General features: G+C 43.2%; 1 protein-coding gene across 1 annotated transcript in view; it reads left to right on the top strand.

Moving 5' to 3' along the window:
• ABCC12 (ATP binding cassette subfamily C member 12) overlaps positions 1–19,481 on the top strand; it is a 77,013-nt gene extending 57,532 nt beyond the window's left edge. Inside the window, 10 exon segments of the mRNA XM_032255618.1 lie at positions 8,957–9,058; positions 11,442–11,499; positions 11,502–11,555; positions 11,558–11,629; positions 12,086–12,245; positions 13,350–13,425; positions 15,009–15,122; positions 17,233–17,394; positions 17,502–17,624; positions 19,236–19,481. Coding sequence (XP_032111509.1) covers positions 8,957–9,058; positions 11,442–11,499; positions 11,502–11,555; positions 11,558–11,629; positions 12,086–12,245; positions 13,350–13,425; positions 15,009–15,122; positions 17,233–17,394; positions 17,502–17,624; positions 19,236–19,481 — 1,167 coding nt within the window.
• Positions 19,482–19,751: the final 270 nt, after the last annotated feature.

Below are 19,751 nucleotides of genomic sequence, written 5' to 3'. Positions count from 1 at the left end.
AGGTCATGCACAGCATTGAGATCTATGGAACACTTGTTCTCCAGCTGGCTCTGTGGCTTCATGAGCATTAGCCCCCTTTGGAGAACACAGAATCAAAATGACAGTCTCAGCTCCACTTGAGACTAGTGAAGTCCCCCTAGATGGATGAGAAATTGGCATGAAATCCCACAGAGCAGAAAGCGAATGCAAAGTGACATCATATCGTATCACGATGGAGAATAAGCACTTCCTGGGGCCGGCACTGTGTCACTGTGGGCATTCTAAACCTGGGAGGGCTGCCATGGCCTTGGGAGCTGATACTCTTGCATTTAGCAAAAGATATATACCCTTCTCAAGGGCAAGATTCATTCATTCACTAGCCAGATATCCACTGAGCACCCACCATGAGCCAGGAACTGTGCTAGTGGCTGTGAATTCAGCAGCCAATAGTCCAGACAAGTCCTGCCCTCATTCTAATGGGCAGCTGTAATAAATGAGGGGCAAGTAAATAGATGAGAAGCTCAAAAGGTGTTTAAGTGTTAGGAAGACAACCAGTGGGGGAATGTGGCTATTGGAAGGGGAAGGAACATTTCATGCAACAGCCAGAAGAGGCCTCTGCTGGGAGGTGGCTTCCAAGCTGAGACCTGAAGGATAAAGAATCGACCACGGAAGACTGGAAGAAAGAGGGCCTCGGGGAAGGGCTCAGTGGTAGGCAAGATCCTGGCGTGTTTGAAGCTCTGAGAAGCCCACGTGGCTTGAACAAGGTGGTATGAGGTGCCAGCAGAGTAGAATACATATAGCTTTGTAAGACGGGGGCGAGGGTATTGCTTGCATTCCAAGACTGGGTTTCTCAACCCTGGCCCTGTGGGCTTTGGGGCTGGATAATCCTTTTGGTGAGGGGCCGTTCTGTGCATGGTAGGATGTTCAGCAGCCTCCCTGGCTCTGCCCATGAGACGCTGGTATCACGTTTCTCCCGCTGGGTTGCGACAACCCAAACTGTCAGTAGACATTGCCAAATGTCCTCTGTGGGGCATAAGCACCCAGCCATTGCCCTAAATAAGTGGGAAACTGCTGAACTGTGTTAGGCAGGGAGTCCTGCTGAGGAACTCTCGGAGGGTCTGCACACACACCACTGTCCATGTCACCCACCTGCTTGCGCCCCTGCCTCTTTGAGGCTAACTCCACTTGCTTCTGACTGGAGCATTCTTATCCCGAGTTTGGCTGGTGGACTTCTTATCATAAATGCCTCAGCTCACAGCCCCGGCCCCTCTTTCACATCATCCTGCTTTCGGGACATTCTTGTCTCTCCTGCAGTGGTCTTGTGCACCATCCCTCCCAGTCCACTATAATGGAAGCTGTGTGAGTGCAGGATTCTTGTCTATAGCCTTCAATCCTGGAAACTGGTGCCCTGACCAGTACCTGGCCCAGGGCCACTGCTCAGTCAATGAAGTTCCCTAATAAATGAGATGGCCCTGTCTCTAGCCCACTTGGTGACAGATGCTGTGGCTGTCCCACCCTTCCAGGGCAGACCTGTCCTGGCCCAGGGCAGGCTGGAGGTTCCAGGTGTTCTCACACCAGAAGCAGGTGCAGCACTGACTGAGGGAGTTAGTGGTTATGTGCCCTGGCTTCCTTGCCCAGGCATAGGACCATTCTGAGTTGTGCTCCATCCAGTGTCCCAGACTGGCCGGACTCTCAATTGCCTACAGCGGTAACGCCTCTTGAACACACCCGGTATGGGATGCATCTCTTCCCCTGCTCACTCCTCCATCCCCTCCTGGTATGATCTGGGCTCACCACCTGTGTTCATTTGCAAAGTCTGCTGTGACAAATTACAAGCTTGCAGGCTTCAAATAAGAGAAAGACATTCTCTCTCTCTTTTTTAAAAAAATATATTATTTTATTGCACTTTAGGTTCTGGGGTACATGTGAAGAACATGCAGGATTGTTTCACAGGTACATACATGGCAATGTGGCTTGCTGCCTTCATCCCCATCACCTACATCTGGCATTTCTCCCCATGTTGTCCCTTCCCAACTCCCTACACCCCACTGTCCCTCCCCTAGTACCCCCCAACAGACCCCAGTGTGTGATGCTCCCCTCCCTGTGTCCATGTGTTCTCATTGTTCACCTGTCTGTGAGTGAGAACACGTGGTGTTTGATTTTCTGTTCTTGTGTCAGTTTGCTGAGAATGATGGTTTCCAGGTTCATCCATGTCCCTACAAAGGACAGGAACTCATCATTTTTTATGGCTGTATAGTATTCCATGGTGTATATGTGCCCCATTTTCCCTGTCCAGTCTATTATCGATGGGCATTTGGGTTGGTTCCAGGTCCTTGCTATTGTAAACAGTGCCACAGTGAACATAAGTGTGCATGTGTCTTTATAATAGAACCATTTCTAATACTTTGGAATATACCCAGTAATGGGATTGCTGGGTCAAATGGAATTTCTATTTCTAGGTCGTTGAGGAATCACCACACTGTCTTCCACAATGGTTGAACTAATTTACACTCCCACTAACAGTGTAAAAGTGTTCTTATTTCTCCACATCCTGTCCAGCATCTGTTGTCTCCAGATTTTTTAATGATTGCCATTCTAACCAGCATGAGATGGTATCTCAATGTAGTTTTGATTTGCATTTCCCTAATCACCAGTGATGATGAGCATTTTTTCATGTTTGTTGGCCTCATGTATGTCTTCTTTTGTAAAGTGTCTCTTCATATCCTTCGCCCGCTTTTGAATGGGTTTGTTTTTTTCTTGTAAATCTCTTTTAGTTCTTTGTAGATTCTGGATATTAGCCCTTTGTCAGATGGGTAGATTGCAAAAATTTTTTCCCATTCTGTTAGTTGCTTGTTCACTCTAATGATTGTTTCTTTTGCTGTACAGAAGCTCTGGAATTTAATTAGATCCCATTTGTCTATTTTGGCTTTTGTTGCCAATGCTTTTGGTATTTTGGTCATGAAGTCCTTGTCTATGCCTATGTCCTGAATGGTTTTGCCTAGATTTTCTTCTAGGGTTTCTATGGTGTTAGGCCTTACGTTTAAGTCTTTAATCTACCTGGAGTTAATTTTAGTGTAAGGTGTCAGGAAGGGGTCCAGTTTCTGCTTTCTGCACATGGCTAGCCAGTGTTCACAACACCATTTATTAAACAGGGAATCCTTTCCCTATTGCTTGTTTTTGTTGGGTTTGTCAAAGATCAGATGGTTGTAGATGTGTGGTGTTGCCTCTGAGGGCTTTGTTCTGTTCCATTGGTCTATATCTCTGTTTTGGTACCAGTACCATGCTGTTTTGATTACTGTAGCCTTGTAGTATAGTTTGAAGCCAGGTAGCATGATGCCTCCAGCTTTGTTGTTTTTGCTTAGAATTGTCTTGGCTATGTGGACCCTCTTTTTGTTCCATATGAAGTTTAAGGTGTTTCTTTCCAGTTCTGTGAAGAGGGTCATAGGTAGCTTGATGGGAATAGCATTGAATCTATAAATTACTTTTGGCAGTATGGCCATTTTCACAATATTGATTCTTCCATAAGCATGGAATGTTTTTCCATCTGTCTGTGTCCTCTCTTATTTCCTTGAGCAGTGGTTTGTACTTCTCCTTGAAGAGGTCCTTTACTTCCTTTGTTAGTTGTATTCCTAGGTATTTTATTCTCTTTTTAGCAATTGTGAATGGCAGTTCGTTCTTGATTTGGCGCTCTTTAAGTCTGTTATTGGTATATAGGAATGCTTGTGATTTTTGCACATTGATTTTGTATCCTGAGACTTTGCTGATGTTGCTTATCAGTTTCCGGAGATTTTGGTCTGAGACTGTGGGGTCTTCTAAATATACAATCATGTTGTCTGCAAATAGAGACAATTTGACTCCCTCCTTTCCTAATTGAATACCTTTTATTATTATTTTTTTCTTGCCTGATTGCTCTGGCTAGAACTTCCAGTACTACATTGAATAGGAGTGGTGAGAGCGAGCATCCTTGTCTAGTGCCAGATTTCAAAGGGAATGCTTCCACTTTTTGCACATTTGGTATTATATTGGCTGTTGGTTTGTCGCAAATAGCTTTTATTATTTTGAGATACATTCCATCAATACCTAGTTTATTGAGAGTTTTTAGCATAAATGGCTGCTGAATTTTGTCAAAGGCCTTCCTTCTCTGCATCTATTGAGATAATCATGTGGTTTTTGTCTTTTGTTCCGTTTATGTGATGGATTACGTTTATAGACTTGCATATGTTCAACTAGCCTTGCATCCCCGGGATGAATCCTACTTGATCATGATGATAAGCTTTTTGATGTACTGTTGCAATTGGTTTGCCAGTATTTTATTGAAGATTTTGCATCTATGTTCATTATGGATATTGGCCTGAAGTTTTCTTTTCTTGTTGAATTTTTTTTTTCCTGAGGAATCTTTACATTATAAAAATCGAAGGCTTAATTTTGCAAATACAACTTTCAAGCTGTATGAGCAAATTTAACTTACTTGAAAGGCACAAGATGACATCACGTTGAAGAACTTTATCTGTAAATTTCATAAAGTCTAGTCACAAGTTATTAGAAACTTCATAAGGAATCTCAGAACTGTTTTAACATGATGTTCCGATTCAAGCTGAGAACTGGATGGTCTTTACATCACAAATACAAGTTGAAGTAAGAGTGAAGATTTAGAGAAAGAACAGTTTCTTATTTTGGATGCTACCTGCTTTACGCAGTGTTGGTTACTAAATACTCAGAGCAGAAAATTAAAATTGAATTGTTTTCCATTTTCAACAACTTACCTATTGTATTTTCAGTTTGTAAAAACAGTATTTTCACATTTACTGCAATTTTGAAGAGTCAATCACTGAAAGATATTTTAAAGTAAAGTCCTGCTATATTAGCTTCCTACATTGGAATACAGGAATACAGGAAGTGCTTTCAACAGAAAGTTACGTAGTTCTACAGTACAACCTGTCTAAAAGACTTGCAAGGGACCAGTACAGTGACTTGGTCTCTTTGGATCAGGCAAAAGCAGAGGCAAATGAAAAATGAACTTTAAAAAAAATAATATATTTAAAAAATTCCTGTATGAAAATGAATACTTGTTTGCACTTAGATTTAGTGCTGAGAGGAACTGAGGCACAATGAAACTAAGTGCACAAAGGGAACATGTCTGAAATAAAGCAATTTTCAATGTGACTGTTAATACAGTCCATTCCTTCATTTCTTCAGAAGGAATGATACTGTATGTATCATTGTATTGTATGTCTGGTAGAATTCGGCTGTGAACCAGTCTGGACCTGGGCTTTTTTTGGGTGGTAGGCTCTTAATTGCTGCTTCAACTTCAGATCTTGTTATTGGTCTATTCAGGGTTTCAACTTCTTCCTGATTTAGGCTTGGGAGGATGCAAGTGTCCAGGAATTTATCCATTTCTTCCAGGTTTACTGGTTTATGTGCATAGAGTTGTTTGTAGTAATCTTTGATGGTAGTTTGTTTTTCTGTGGAATCTGTGGTGGTATCCCCTTTATTGTTTTTTATTGCATCTATTTGATTCCTCTCTCATTTCTTTTTTATTAATCTGGCTAGTGGTCTATTTTGTTGATCTTTTCAAAAAAACAGCTCCTGGATTTATTAATTTTTTGAAGGTTTTTTTTTGTGTCTCTATCTCCTTCAGTTCTGCTCTGATCTTAGTTATTTCTTGTATTCTGCTAGCTTTTGAGTTTTTTTGATCTTGCTTCTCTAGCTCTTTCAATTTAGATGTTAGGGTGTCAATTTTAGATCTTTCCTTCCTTCTCATATGGGCGTTTATTGCTATAAATTTCCTTCTAGGCACTGCTTTAAATGTGTCCCAGAGATCCTGGTACGTTGTATCTTCTTTCTCATTGTTTTCATAGAACATCTTTATTCCTGCCTTCATTTTGTTGTTTATCCAGTCAACATTCAAGAGCCAGTTGTTCAGTTTCCTTGAAGTTGTGCGGTTCTGAGTTAGTTTCTTAATCCTGAGTTCTAATTTGATTGCACTGTGGTCTGAGAGACTATTTGTTATGATTTCCATTCTTTTGCATTTGCTGAGGAGTGATTTACTTCCAATTATGTGGTCAATTTTAGAGTAGGTGTGATGTGGTGCTGAGAAGAATGTATATTCTGTGGATTTGGGGTGGAGAGTTTATTAGGTTTGCTTGGTCCAGAGTTGAGTTCAAGTCCTGGATATCCCTGTTAATTTTCTGCCTCGTTGATCTGTCTAATATTGACAGTGGAATGTTAAAGTCTCCCACTATTATTGTGTGGGAGCCTAAGTCTCTTTGTAACTCATTAAGAACTTGCTTTATGTATATGGGTGCTTCTGTATTGGGTATGTATATAGGATTGTTAGCTCGTCTTGTTACATTGATCCCTTTACCATTATGTAATGTCCTTCTTTGCCTCTTTTGATCTTTGTTGGTTTAAAGTCTATTTTATCAGAGACTAGGATTGCAACTCCTGCTTTTTTTTGCTCTCCATTTGCTTGGTAAATCTTCCTCCATCCCTTTATTTTGAGCCTATGTGTGTCCTTACATGTGAGATGGTTTCCTGGATACAGCATACTGATCGGTTTCGACTTTTTATCCAATTTGCCAGTCTGTGTCTTTTGATTGGGGCATTTAGTCCATTTACATTTAAGGCTAATATTTTTATGTGTTAATTTGACCCTGCCATTTTGATGCTAGCTAGTTGTTTTGCCCATTAGTTGACATAGTTTCTTCATTGTGTCGATGCTCTTTATCATTTGGTACATTTTTGAAGTGGGCGGCATTGGTTGTTCCTTTCTATGTGTAGAGCCTTTTACAGGAGCTCTTGTAAGGCAGGCCAGGTGGTGATGAAATCTCTGAGCAATTGCTTGTTCATAAAGGATTTTATTTCTCCTTTGTTTATGAAGCTTAGTTTGGCTGGATATGAAGTTCTAGGTAGAAAGTTCTTTTCTTTAAGGATGTTCAATATTGGCCCCCACTCTCTTCTGACTTGTAGGGTTTCTGCTGAGAGATCCGCTGTGAGTCTGATGGGTTTCCCTTTGTGGGTAACCCGACCTTTCTCTCTGGCTGCCCTTAGCATTTTCTCCTTCTTTTCAACCCAATCTGACAATTATGTGCCTTAGGGTTGCTCTTCTTGAGGAATATCTTTGCGGTGTTCTCTGTATTTCCTGGACTTGAATATTGGCCTGCCTTGCTAGGTTGGGGAAGTTCTCCTGGGTAATGTCCTGAAGAGTGTTTTCTGGCTTGGATTCATTCTCTCCATCACATTCAGGTACACCTATCATCTGTAGAATTGGTCTTTTCACATAATCCCATATTTCTTGGAGGCTCTGTTCATTTCTTTTTATCTTTTTTCTCTAATCTTGCCTTCTCATTTTATTTCATTGAGTTGATCTTCAATCTCTGATATCCTTTCTTCTGCTTGGTCAATTCGGCTACTGAAACTTGTACATGCTTCACGAAGTTCTTGTGTTGTGTTTTTCAGCTCCATCAATTCACTTATATTCCTCTCTAAGTTGTTTATTCTCATTAGCATTTCGTCAAGCCTTTTTCCAAGGTTCTTAGTTTCTTTGCATTGGGTTAGAATATGTTCTATTAGCTCAGAGAAGTTTGTTATTATCCACTTTCTGAAGCCTGTTTCTGTCAATTCTTCAGACTCATTCTCCATCCAGCCTTGTTCTCTTGCTGATGAGGAGTTGTGATCCCTTGGGGTAGGAAAGGCATTCTGGTTTTGGGTGTTTTCTTCCTTTTTGTGCTGGTTTCTTCCCATCTTTGTGGATTTATCTACCTGTTGTCTTTGTAGTTGGTGACTTTTGGATGGGGTCTCTGAGTAGACATCCTTTTTGTTGATGATGAAGTTATTTCTTTCTGTTTTTTAGTTTTCCTTCTAACAGGCCACTCTACTGCAGGACTGCTGGAGGTCCACTCCAGACCCTGCTTGCCTGGGGATCTCCAGCAGTGGCCTCTGCGGTCTTGCTGGGAACAGCACTCCAGAGCTGTTTCTATTCAGCCATCTTCGATCATCTCTCAAAGAAGGTATTCTTTCACTGTTCTGGGGTTGGACACCTGGACTCAATGTGTTGGCAGGGCCAGCTTCCCTCCAGAGGCTCTCAGGAGAATCTGTTTCTTCTCTCTCCCAGCTTCTGTGGCTGCTGGCCATCCCTGGCATCTCTTGTCTGTGGCTGCAACACTCCAGTCTCCAACTCTGCCTTCACGTCCCATTATCCTCTGTGTCTTCTCCTTTGTCTCTTATAAGGACACTTATCATTGGACTTAGGACCCACCAGATGATCTAGGATGATTTCAAGATCCTTATTAACATCTGCAAACATCCTCTCTCCAAATGAGAGAGCATTAGCAGGTTCCAAGGATTTGCACATGGACACATCTTTTGGGGTGGGGACACCATTCAACCTGCCCTAAGATACTCCTTGCAGTCAAATCTCAGGGTTGGCATCTGGGAGATCCAGACCTAAGGTGGGTGACCTTAGCAAGTCACATGCCCCAGTCTGAGCCTTAACTTTCTCATTACTATTGCAAAAACACAAACTTGATGGTTTTCTGGTCTCTTATGGTGATGTGGCTTTCAGCTGCTTTTTGAGCAAGGGGCTGGGGGAAGGCTGCTCTGAGATGCAAGACCCTGCCAGGTGGCAGTGAGGGGCCAATATCAAGCAGTTTTGCAGCTTCCAGGGAGAATTCCCACCACTCAAAGAGGTGTGTGATCAAGTGGTTCTGTGGGGAGATGATTTTCACCATCTGGAGTGTCAGGGAAAAATGTAATTACCATTTGTTTCTAAATACTAAGGGAGTGTTTAAAGGCAAAACACCCCAACAGGAATAGCTCTACTTCTGGGTGCTTGGCTAGGAAGGCAGGCCTCCTGTATGTGCCTGTCCTGTGTGAGGCAGCAGAGGGGTCATTCACCATGGCTGCCTCCTGAACAGGGAGCAGCAGAACCCGAAGGAGGAAGGGGCTCTAGCTGCAGCTACTCACTCCTTTTCAACAGCTGAATGGACTGCTCCCAGTGTGTGTGCAAATAGGAACAGAGACCCTAGACAAATTCACCTCTGTGGAGCTGCTCAGGGATACATTTCGGTAAGAAATTAATGCATCAAAGAGGAGGGACAAGTTAATTTTGGCAGGACTTGGGCAAATATTGGATCTTTTTAGATGCAAAAGGAGTCTTTTTAAAAAAAACCCAAATCGGGGCCAGGCATGGTGGATCATGCCTGTAATCCCAGCACTTTGGGAGGCTGGTGCAGGCAGATCACCTGAAATCAAGAGTTTGAGACCAGATTGGTCAACATGGTGAAACCCTGTCTTTACTAAAAATACAAAAATTAGCCAGGCATGGTGGCAAGTGCTGGTAATCCCAGCTACTCTGTAGGCTGAGGCAGGAGAATCACTGAAACCCTGGAGGTGGAGGTTGCATTGAGCAGAGATGGCACCACTGCACTCCAGCCTGGACGACGAGAGTAAAACTCCATCTCAAAAAACAAAAACAAAACCCACAATCAGACAAGTCATCCCCCTTCTTAAAACCTGTATTTATAATACATTCTAAAGTCCTTCATGCTGAATGTGAGGTTCTTTTTAACAAGGTTTCCTTAAGGGCTATTTTGATACACAAGAACATACAACTCAGTAGTTTACTTTGGCTTCTAAAAGTCAATATTTGGCCAGGTGCAGTGGCTCACGCCTATAATCTCAACACTTTTGGAGACCGAGGTGGGAAGATTGCTTGAAGCCAGGAGTTTGAGACCAGGCTGTGCAGTATAGTGAGACCCTGTCTCTACAAAAAAAAAAAAAAAAAAAGAAGAAGTTAAAATTTGCCATGTGCGGTGGCGTGCATCTATAGTCCTAGCTACTCGGGAGGCTAAGAAGGGAGGGAGGATCACTTGAGCCCAGGAGTTAGAGGCTGCAGTAAGCTATGACGATGCCATTGTACTCCAGCCTGTGCAACAGAGCTAGATCCTGACTCTAAAATTTTTTTCAGTTAAAAATTATTATTTGATTAAAGTCATAAGTTGAAAAAACAGAAGCCCAGTCTAACTCTTCTTTAGAAGCTTTGATATGCAACTGACAAGTCTTGCCATTCTTTGAAAAGAAGTCTAGCCAATTCCAGCAGTGACATTTAGGTGCCTTTGAAGAGTGTTTGGCTCCATTTACAAACTTAATTAAACACTTTAAAACATTTTAAACTGCATTTTAAAATTTAATACATTCGATTACTTTTTTAAGTACCTCAATGATCTGATTTAACAGAAAACCTTCCTGAGTTTGCATAAATCTAATAAATTAAACTTAGAAATATAGTAAGCTTTAAGTTCTCATGACAGTTCCAATGCCATAAACATAAACTTTTAACTTAAAATCATGTTTAAATCAATTATTCAATTATACATGTTAAATTAGAATCACAAGCCCAAATTCTATTAATATTGAGAATACTTGAAATATCAAGCATGCAGATTTTTTAAACTAAAAATATTACTGTTACAGTTTCATTTTTCTTAAATATTTTTATTCTTATTTCTAAATCTTCTGGGATTAAAAATACTCGTTCCTAACAATACAATTATTTTCTCAGTTAAACGAAGTTGCTTCTTGAGTAGAGATTTGGGCTGGTGAGCCACCCTGAGGGGGCACGCGGGATCCCTATTTCCAGCTGTTTACATGGACATAAGAGGAGAGGCCAGTCTTATAATGAAGCCAAGCTGCCCTCCTCCTTAATTAGACCTTGCATTTCTTGGACTCTTAGGAGACAAATGTTTTTTTTCATGTATCTCTAAAGACCTCTGAACTTGACATCTTACATTCTTATCATCTTTCTACTTCTAGCGTGCTGATGATTCTTGCAGATCTTGAAATTATATCTGGTTGAGTTCTGCAAATCTCAAGGCTCTGTCTGGCCTTGTCACATAGCTTCAAAGCTACGCTTCTGACATTTTCCCAGGCCCACAGGCCCAGTATGAGCTCTCCCTTCTGTATTCCTCTAAGTCATCCATCCCTCTATTAGCTAACCTCCAGCCACATGATTTTTCTTTACATTCCTCAAATTGCCCGAGCTCATTCTGGCCCCAGGGCCTTTGCACTAGCTGTACCCCGAACCTGGAGGGCTTTGGACTTCATCCTCTCATAGGTGGCATCCTCCCAGGATCCAGTGTCCTCCAGCCCTCAGGTCCAATGTCACATGGGTGCCTTCTTCAAACGAGTACTTTTACTCCATGTTTCCCCCTTGCCCAGCACATAAATCACATTCTGTATCCTATTGCAATACTCTGTTTTATTGTCTTTATTTTTAATTTTTTTCTTGTTTATTATCTGACATCCCCAGTGGTATGTGAGTTCCTTGAATTAAGGACCATTATTGGCCTATTTCATCACCACAAATAACAGTACCCAAAATCTTGTGAATCAACAAATGAATTGGTTAAATAAATGAATAAAAAAATGGCTCTTCACTGGTCACTGGTTATTCTCCTTTTCAGACCTGTGTTCCTGAATGCACTTATCCCCTCACAGTGGAGACTTGTTCCAAAGACTGGCCCAGCGAGGGGAGATCACATTTAAAGGCTATCAGATGAGATGCAGAGACGACACCCCCTTGTTCTTGACAGCCTGAACTTGAACATACAAAGTGGGCAGACAGTCGGGATTGTTGGAAGACCAGGTTCTAGTGAGGACAAGCTCTGCTTTTATTTCTTTCAGGTTGTTTTCTTTGCATTTCCACTGGATGTCCTAGTTAAGCCACACCAGAGAGTGATGTGTATGTGTATCAGATTGTCTGTTATTTCCCTCAAATCTCTTTGCTGTAAATTAGAATTTCAGGTTGAATGGGTGTGTAGAGATGGAAGCAAACACATCAGGTTTTGAATTAATTAAATGACAATCATTCTAGTACAACAGGGCCCCAGAGATGAGTTGTGTGCTAAGGGCCCCTGCAGGGATGGGCAGGTTAACTGTCGGGTCAGCCCATCCCTCCACCCCACCCTGGTGAGGACACTTTCTGTCCACACCATCATCCTTATGGAGCCATTTGCATCTCATTAAAAATCCCACTAATTAAATGCTTGGATATGATGGAAGCACAAACGGATGTTTGATTTGTTGTTCATGCTTTTATGGTTCCCAGGGAAGTCATCGTTAGGAATGGCCTTGTTTCGTCTGGTGGAGCCAGCCAGTGGCACAATCTTCATTGATGAGGTGGGTATCTGTACTGTCAGTGTGGAGGACCTCAGAACCAAGCTGACTGTGACCCCACAGGATCCTGTCGTGTTTTTAGGCACCGCAAGGTAGCTGTTTTTGATCGTTGTGCATTCCTATTTTTGGAGAGTGAAATCAGACTGACCAAGAACTTTGTGATGTCCACAGGGCATGCCTGGCCTGGAGCTGTTCTATCTGAGGGAAGCAGCATCCCAGAGGGCTCACAAGCACTGCTGGTTCCTGTTTCTGCATCCACCCTTGGGAGGAGTCAGGGCCCAGGGCTCTGAGCATTACTTGTGTTTTATAAACACATTATTAATGAACAAGATGCTTCTATACTCATTCATACACTGAGCAGATATTCCAGTGGCTCTGGACAGACCGAGTTTATGCCTGTGTCCAAGCATCCCATTAGGCTTAGCAATGGGCATTCTGAAAAGTGTCCCAGTTTGCACAATAAAATAAATAGTTACCCATGTATATGACTATCCATTGTGAAGTGCATCCATTTATTTCCGCAACTAAGTGAACAGAAGCTATTTCAAGCACAAGAACAGTAGGGCTGCAACTTCCGTGGGGCTCCAGATCTGATATCAATGCACAAGGGAAAAGCCAGTTTTCTGTTAGCTAGTGCAGTGGGGGGTAATGAGAGGGACGTTTCTCCCATAGAGCACCAGATGAAGTAAGAGAACTGTATTTACTGTATTTAGAGTTCATTGTTTGAAAAATGCATTCTGCCTCTTGAAACAGTAGATTTACATTCTACATTTGAGCTGCTCAGCACCCTGTGAGGCCCTGGAGTTGCCGATGCCTGGGGTGGCAGATTTGGGTTGCTAACTCTCCCTCTCTCTCTGCCAAGAATTGATATCAGTTCAAACCCACTCTGCTACTCAGGGCTGCTGAGAGGCCCAGGTGTGTCTTTCTGAGCACATTGCTCAGTGCTGCCTTTCGGCAGGGTTCCACCTGTCATTGCCTGCCTTCATGGTCTCTGCTCTGTTGCAGAGTTGTGGGCCCCTGGTCTTGTGGCCTGAGATCCATATTTTATGGACTATTGTCCTGGACTGAGCACTATTCTTAGAGCACGGGTTATCACATGCCGCCTCCTACCCTCCTCCATGTGCTGCAGAAAATCTGCTCCCCACCCATCCCCTCGTCCTTGGAAATCTGGCTCCCTCTCCTCTCCTTCATTGCAGGTCCAACTTGGATCCCTTTGAGAGTCACACCGAGATGCTCTGGCAGGTTCTGGAAAGATTGTTCATGAGAGACACAGCAGGTCTCTGGGGCTGTTGAGAAGGAGTTTGTTTCCCAGAACCACTGACCTAGATTCCTGGCCTAGGTTTAAATTTGACAAGCACCGAGGCCAGCACTTGGCTGGGTTTATGTGTGGATACCATAGAAGTCAGTAGAACATAATCCTTAGTTACTCTTTCCTATTTTTTTTAAAAGAGAGAGAAAAAGAAAGAGAAAGAAAAAAAGAAAGAAAGAAAAGAATGAAAGAGAGAAAGAAAGAGGAAGAGAAAGAGGGAGAGAGAACAGGAGTCTTGCTTTATTGCCCAGGTTAGAATGCAGTCTAAAAATGGGTATTGAAAACCTCTTTTATGCCAATAATTGTGCTTAACAATGGAGACAGGAAGGAATAAGGGAGGAAAATAACAAACAAGCAGCCAACCAATATTTCATTTAAACCTGTGAAATGCTATGCAATTACTGAGGAGTGATTTACTTCCAGTTATGTAGTCACTTTTAGAGTAGGTGTGATGTGGTACTGAGAAGAATGTATGTTTTGTGGATTTGGGATGGAGAGTTCTGTAAATGTTTATTAAGTTTACTTGTTCCGGGTCTGAGTTCAAGTCCTGGATATCCTTGTTAATTTTCTGTCTTGTTGATCTGTCTAATATTGACAATGTGATGTTAAAGTTTCCCACTATTGTCGTTTGGGAGTCTAAGTCTCTTTATAAGTCATTAAGAACTTGCCTTAACTCTTTCCTATTAAAAGCAAAAATAGGGCTCTACAATGATCCAGTCAAGAGGCCTACACGTATTATCTCACTTAATCCTTCTACAGTGCTCTGAGGTTGGTACTCACTCTCACCTCTAATTTTAGAGATGAAGAAATTACAGCTCAGAGAAGTAACATGCCCAGGCTAGTGAGCAGCAGGATGGAGACTTGAACTCAAGCCTGTCTGATTCTAGAGCAGATGGAAGGCCCTGCTCTTTTGCCAATGGCCTCCTTTGCTTATCAGAGCAGACAAGCCACAGAAAACGGGAGGGTGTGAAATATTCTGGGAATGGCAAGTATGGCTGGTTGGAGAGGACTGAATCACCTGTGAGAGGGGGCCCTGTCCTAGGAGAGCTACAACCCCAGCTGGGGTCAGCAGGTGAACACGGCCACCTCTGCAGCCCAAAGGGATACTTTTCCAGGACTTGGTCCCAATATGAGCATCTTCCAAGGCTACTTTGGCTTGTTGCTCTGGATAAGTCTTACCCTTCCTTAATGTCCAGAAAACTTTACAACCCATCTCTATTTTGTTCATGGAAATGGCAATCCAGGAACCCATTTCCACTTGTTTTTGTGCTCTCTGGAACTGCATGTGCATCATTTGTTCTTTTGGTGAATTGTCTATGGGGTTCTATGAGTCATACTGTGATTTTAAATTATTAATGTCCGCCTACTCTCTGGTCTTTCCCTGGTGCCTGTTTGCAATATTGAAATGATTGTTGTTTTGCACTTTCTTTGCCACACTAAAATAAAGCAAGCAGATGAATGCAAGAGAAGGGGGCAATCAATACAGGCAGCATAGGACAATTTTATAGATCATCAGTACAAATGTGGCATTTTCTGAGTTTTGTAGATAATGAAACTCCCAGAAAAATGATAGGCAGAAGTCGCAGAAAATGGAGAAAACTTCTCAGTAGGGGAATGTCAGCTGCTTTGTGTGGCCTGAGCTCTTCTTCGTAATTCACAGGTAAGAAAACACGGGAAATGGATTAGTCAAATTTTGGATACTTCCTGCAGCGCCACTCAATCCAGGAAGTAGTGCCATGTGTTTGCCTTTCAGCAAAGAGAGAACAATTGAGCCATTTAAAAACCGATCACTTTTTCTTAAGACAAATTGTTAGAGGTTAAAAATTGAAAAGTAACAGCCATTTACAGCAAGAGCACCTTCCTCTCCCAGGCCTCCCCTGGGGAGGTCTCGCCTAGGTTTTCACTCTGCTCGCCTAAGTGGTTTGAGTTTGAAAAATCTGTCTCTTAACTTTATCTCATTGTCTCTGAACAATACTGAATCTCCATACGCTGTCCACAGGATGCTCAAGAGGGCCATCAGAATGCTAGGATACGGAAACTGTAGAATTTACACATATTGTTCTTTGTGACTTAGCCACCTTTACTTGCTGATTGCGGGGAAGGGATTGCTGTTGCTCTAGTAATTCCATTCTCTGAAGCCTCATCAAAGGTGTGACCCATTGTGTGTGTTCTCTAGATGTGCTAATGTCAAGGGAGAGGGACCGGCATGGATCCAATGCCTGCCATGGCACTGCACGCTGCTAAGTGGTTAAAGTGTCATCTCCATTTCCAGCTGATCAATAAGGCATAGCCCCCTTTCACCTCTGAGGGAACAGAGCCTTGGGGAAATTAAGTAACTTAGCTGGTCAAGCAGAGTCAGGGTTAAGTTCAAATGCTCTGATTTGCTAAATCGAATCTGCTCCAAAGATGTTAATGTCCTGATTTTTGGAACCTGTGAATATGTTCCTCCAAGCCTTTTAATATATTAACTTACTATCATGAGATAGGATCATGAGATCGGGAGATGATTCTAGATCTGGGTGGTCCTAGCGTATTCACATGGGTCTTTCCCAGGAGGAAGCAGAAGAGTCAAAGACGGAGAAGGAGCTGTGATCCCAGGAGGGGCTGTGGGCCAAGGAATGCAAGTGGTTCGAAAGAATGCAGCCCTGACAATACCTTGATATTAGGATTTCTGACTTCTGGAACTAGAAGATAAATTTAGGTTGCATCTCTAAGTTTGTGATCATTTGGTATGACAGCAACATAGGGAATGAATATAAGTGCTGTTGTACTTCATGCCAACTCAGGTTAGCACAGTAGATAAAGCCTGTGCAGTGTCTCCCTACAGTTTGTAGGGTTAGAATAAACCACTTAAAAAGAGGAGTAAAGGATATACTGTTGTATTTGACCGAATGTAGAAAGTTATCACAAGACAAAAGTATGCCAGATTGCAGGGTCATTTATTTATGCCGGCGACCACAGAGGACTCACGTCTCTCCAACCTGTGGTGGCAACAGGAGGGTGCCACGATTTTTTATACCCGAAAAACCACCTTGGGAGTGGGGGTGAGGGGCAGGGATGGGGATGAAAAGGCTTCAGACATTCCGAGGGCTAGTGGATTCTGTAAATTACCTCCTGGGCAGAGATGAGGGTGGGGGTCTCCGGACATTCCAAGGGCCAAGGGGACTTTTGTCATTCCGTTTGTTACTTAAGTGGTTTACAGAAGTCAAGATAAACATTTGTTTACACATTATCTGGTTAAGGTGGAAATCACAGACCTTAGTTACTTATTACAAGTCGCAGGAGCCAAGATGGCATGGGTTAGGACTGCTTGCCTGTCACATTAGGGCCACAGAGAGCAGTTACTGATAAGAAAAGGTAAGCAGCTTTACATAGTTTTGAAGAACAAACTGGCAGTTCTATTTACAGAGGCCAAGGACAGTAGTTATTGTGAGGAGAATGGGGCAGCCATTTCAACTTATCTAAAAACAGTTTTGTATTTTATAAAATAGTTTTGCTCTGGTTCTGGCTCTAGGCCAGCACAATATCACAATACGACCTTGTTCCTCTGGGAAGTTCCTCTGGGAAGATGGAAGTGATGTGATGTGACTTTTATTTCACTCTTCATTTTCTCATTTTTTTTGAGATGGATGTTTAGCTAATTACTTTTCATTTTGTGGTCTTCTTTTTCTTCTTCTTTTCTTAAAAAATAAACAGAGCCATGGCTATAAATTTCCCTCTCAGTGTGCCTTTGGCTTAGTGTGACCTATACAATGTTCCCTCCTTGACAGATCATTCTCCTTGATGAAGACGCCACCGCCTCCATGGACTCCAAGACTGACGCCCTGGTTCAGAACACCATCAAAGATGCCTTCAAAGCCTGCAAGGTGCTGACCATCACCCACTGCCTCAACTTGGTTCTCAACTGCAATCACATCCTGGAAGATGGGAAGGTACAGGAAGCCCTTTTGGCTTCACCTCCCCGGAAAGTTCAGTGGTTCAAGCTTTACAGTGGGTAGATATTTTCCAACGATTTCAGTTCTTCTTCTCTTACTGTTAGGTGATTGAGTTTGACAAGCCTAAAATCCTTACAGAGAAGCCAGATTCTGCATTTGCGATGTTACTAGCAGCAGAAGATATTGCAGGAGTTCTGGCGGCAGATTCTAGAGGAGGAAGAGGCTCTGTGAGATGAGTAGGAGGGGTCTTCAGGAGGAGGCGCTGTTCCCTCCGAAGCCCTGGTCTCCAGCCCCTCCCACCCATGGAGTGAGCTGGGGCCAAAGTTGTCCCCACTGCCCTACTCAGCCCGTGCCACCTCACCCCACTTGGTGAGATTGGGGTTGGTTTTGGGTGGTGAACCAAGGCAGACAAAGCTAATGAATTAACAAACTGCCCTTAACCTCCCTAAACCAAAGCCACCCCAGTGCCTGAGAATGAAAATATTGTAACTTTCAATTAGAAGCCAGTCACAATAAACAGAATGGGAAAATGTCTTAAGATGGAGTTTGTAAAGGTTTTTTTTTTGCCTATTATCAGAAGGAAAAAAAGCAGAATTTTCTTCCCATTTAACCCCACTCAGTTCCATCTTGACTGGGTGACAAGCAGCTAACTACACAGATCTGTAGTGTAAAAGACTGATTACAATGTTTGGCCAAAAAATTTTTTAAAATCATATTATATGTTTCAATTGATCTATTAGAATAATCAGGAAAACAAAATGCTGGAGTTTCTCTATAAATGACATTTTTATATCTTCTTTATTGGTCATTGAAATGCAGTAGGAAATTATCCCGAAGTGTTGCCTTGCAATGATTTCACTGAAGATATTCTGATTTCGGTACTATTTCCTCTCCTAGGTCCTCGTTGCCTTCTCCCTTGACTCAGTAATGAACCCTCACAGTTGCTTACCAAATAAAAGCCTTTTTCTCTAACCTCAAGGCTGGTTCTGATGGAAGCAGTAAAGACGTATTCCTAGCAGCCCCAGGAGTGAGCGCTGCTAATTCATGATGACATTTGAGAAAAAAATATATAGACTATCCGACAAGCTCTTGCTCAGCAGTCACCAGGGGGCATGCCGGCAGTTCTGGCTGTTTCTCATTCGTCAGGAATGAAGGCCTCATGGGGTTCCCTGGGCCTGCTTTTGAGGCCCCAGGCTAAGCTCTAAATACAGCTCAGGGCAGTGTGGTCAGCAAAGCTTCCAGATGACCCCCTCCACCCCACTCCCTTTCTGAGTGTTGGTCACATACTTGCCCCCCAGATGTGGAGGAAGCAGTGCCTGGCACCTGGAAGCACTCAGGAAACACTTGTGGCAGCTGTGAATGACAGCCTCTAATGAACTCACTCAAACACAGCCGTGGACCCTGGTGGACACCCCCCCAGGTGTGTGTGCTCATTAAGAGTTTAATCTGGACTTCTGGCCAACAAGCCCACAGCCAGCAATTCAAGGGCTGGGCATGTGAGATTCACCTCCAACCGATTATTCTCCAGCCCTCCTCTGGCCAGGGCTGGGCAAGGGTCTACCCAACCAGTGGGGAAGCGAGCACACCTGACCTCAGGTAGAGCTTACAGGCTGCCAAGTGTGTGAAAGCCCTGGCCCAGCAGCTTGGCAGTGATGGATCCTGTCCTCAGCAGAGGGTGCACTAAGACACGTGGCTGAGAAGGATGTGAGCCAGGGGACTCTTTCCATGGGCAACCCCAGGCCAAGTGTGGATCTCACTGTGAAGGGACACAGTGTATCTTTGTCTGATCTCAGCTTTCCCCCATGGCATGTGACCCTGATCTAAGATCACATCCACAGGGTCCTGAGCAGCTGCTCCCAGCTGGCTGTAGGCGTCACCTTTATGGACATCCAATAACTTCCCCAATATGGCAAGCAGACTTGACAGTCTGTGCTGACTGTGGGACTCCATACCAGTTGTGCAATCCATACCAGCTGTCAGGGAGGGATGCTTTATTTTCTACCAACTTGACACCAGCCCCAGACAATCTGTCTGTGATTTCAAGAGGTGATGTTTCCATGAGGACAGCAGACAAGCTACAGTGATCCCTGCTGCTCCTTCAGATGCCTTGAGAGACGAATCACCTCCTGTGACTCCTGTTCTGCCCACACTTGCTTTAGTTTACTCTGGCAAAAGAAGAACACTGACATTGATCCTGATGTTTACTGAGAACTTGCAGTGTGCCAGGCCCTGTGACAAGCGTTCTTTTTCATGGATTATTTCACTGAATCCTCACCTCACCCTGTAAGATGGGAATGGAGGCTCACTGAGGTTTGTAACTTATCAACAGATGCCCAGGAAAGAAGAGACGGAGA

The sequence above is a fragment of the Sapajus apella genome, unplaced genomic scaffold (assembly GCF_009761245.1).
Source record: "Sapajus apella isolate SASKATOON/1434 unplaced genomic scaffold, GSC_monkey_1.0 scaffold90, whole genome shotgun sequence".
Classification (NCBI taxonomy): Eukaryota; Metazoa; Chordata; class Mammalia; order Primates; family Cebidae; genus Sapajus; species Sapajus apella.
The sequence above is the reverse complement of the archived record's forward strand: the minus strand, read 5'-3'. Positions and strand labels throughout refer to the sequence as shown.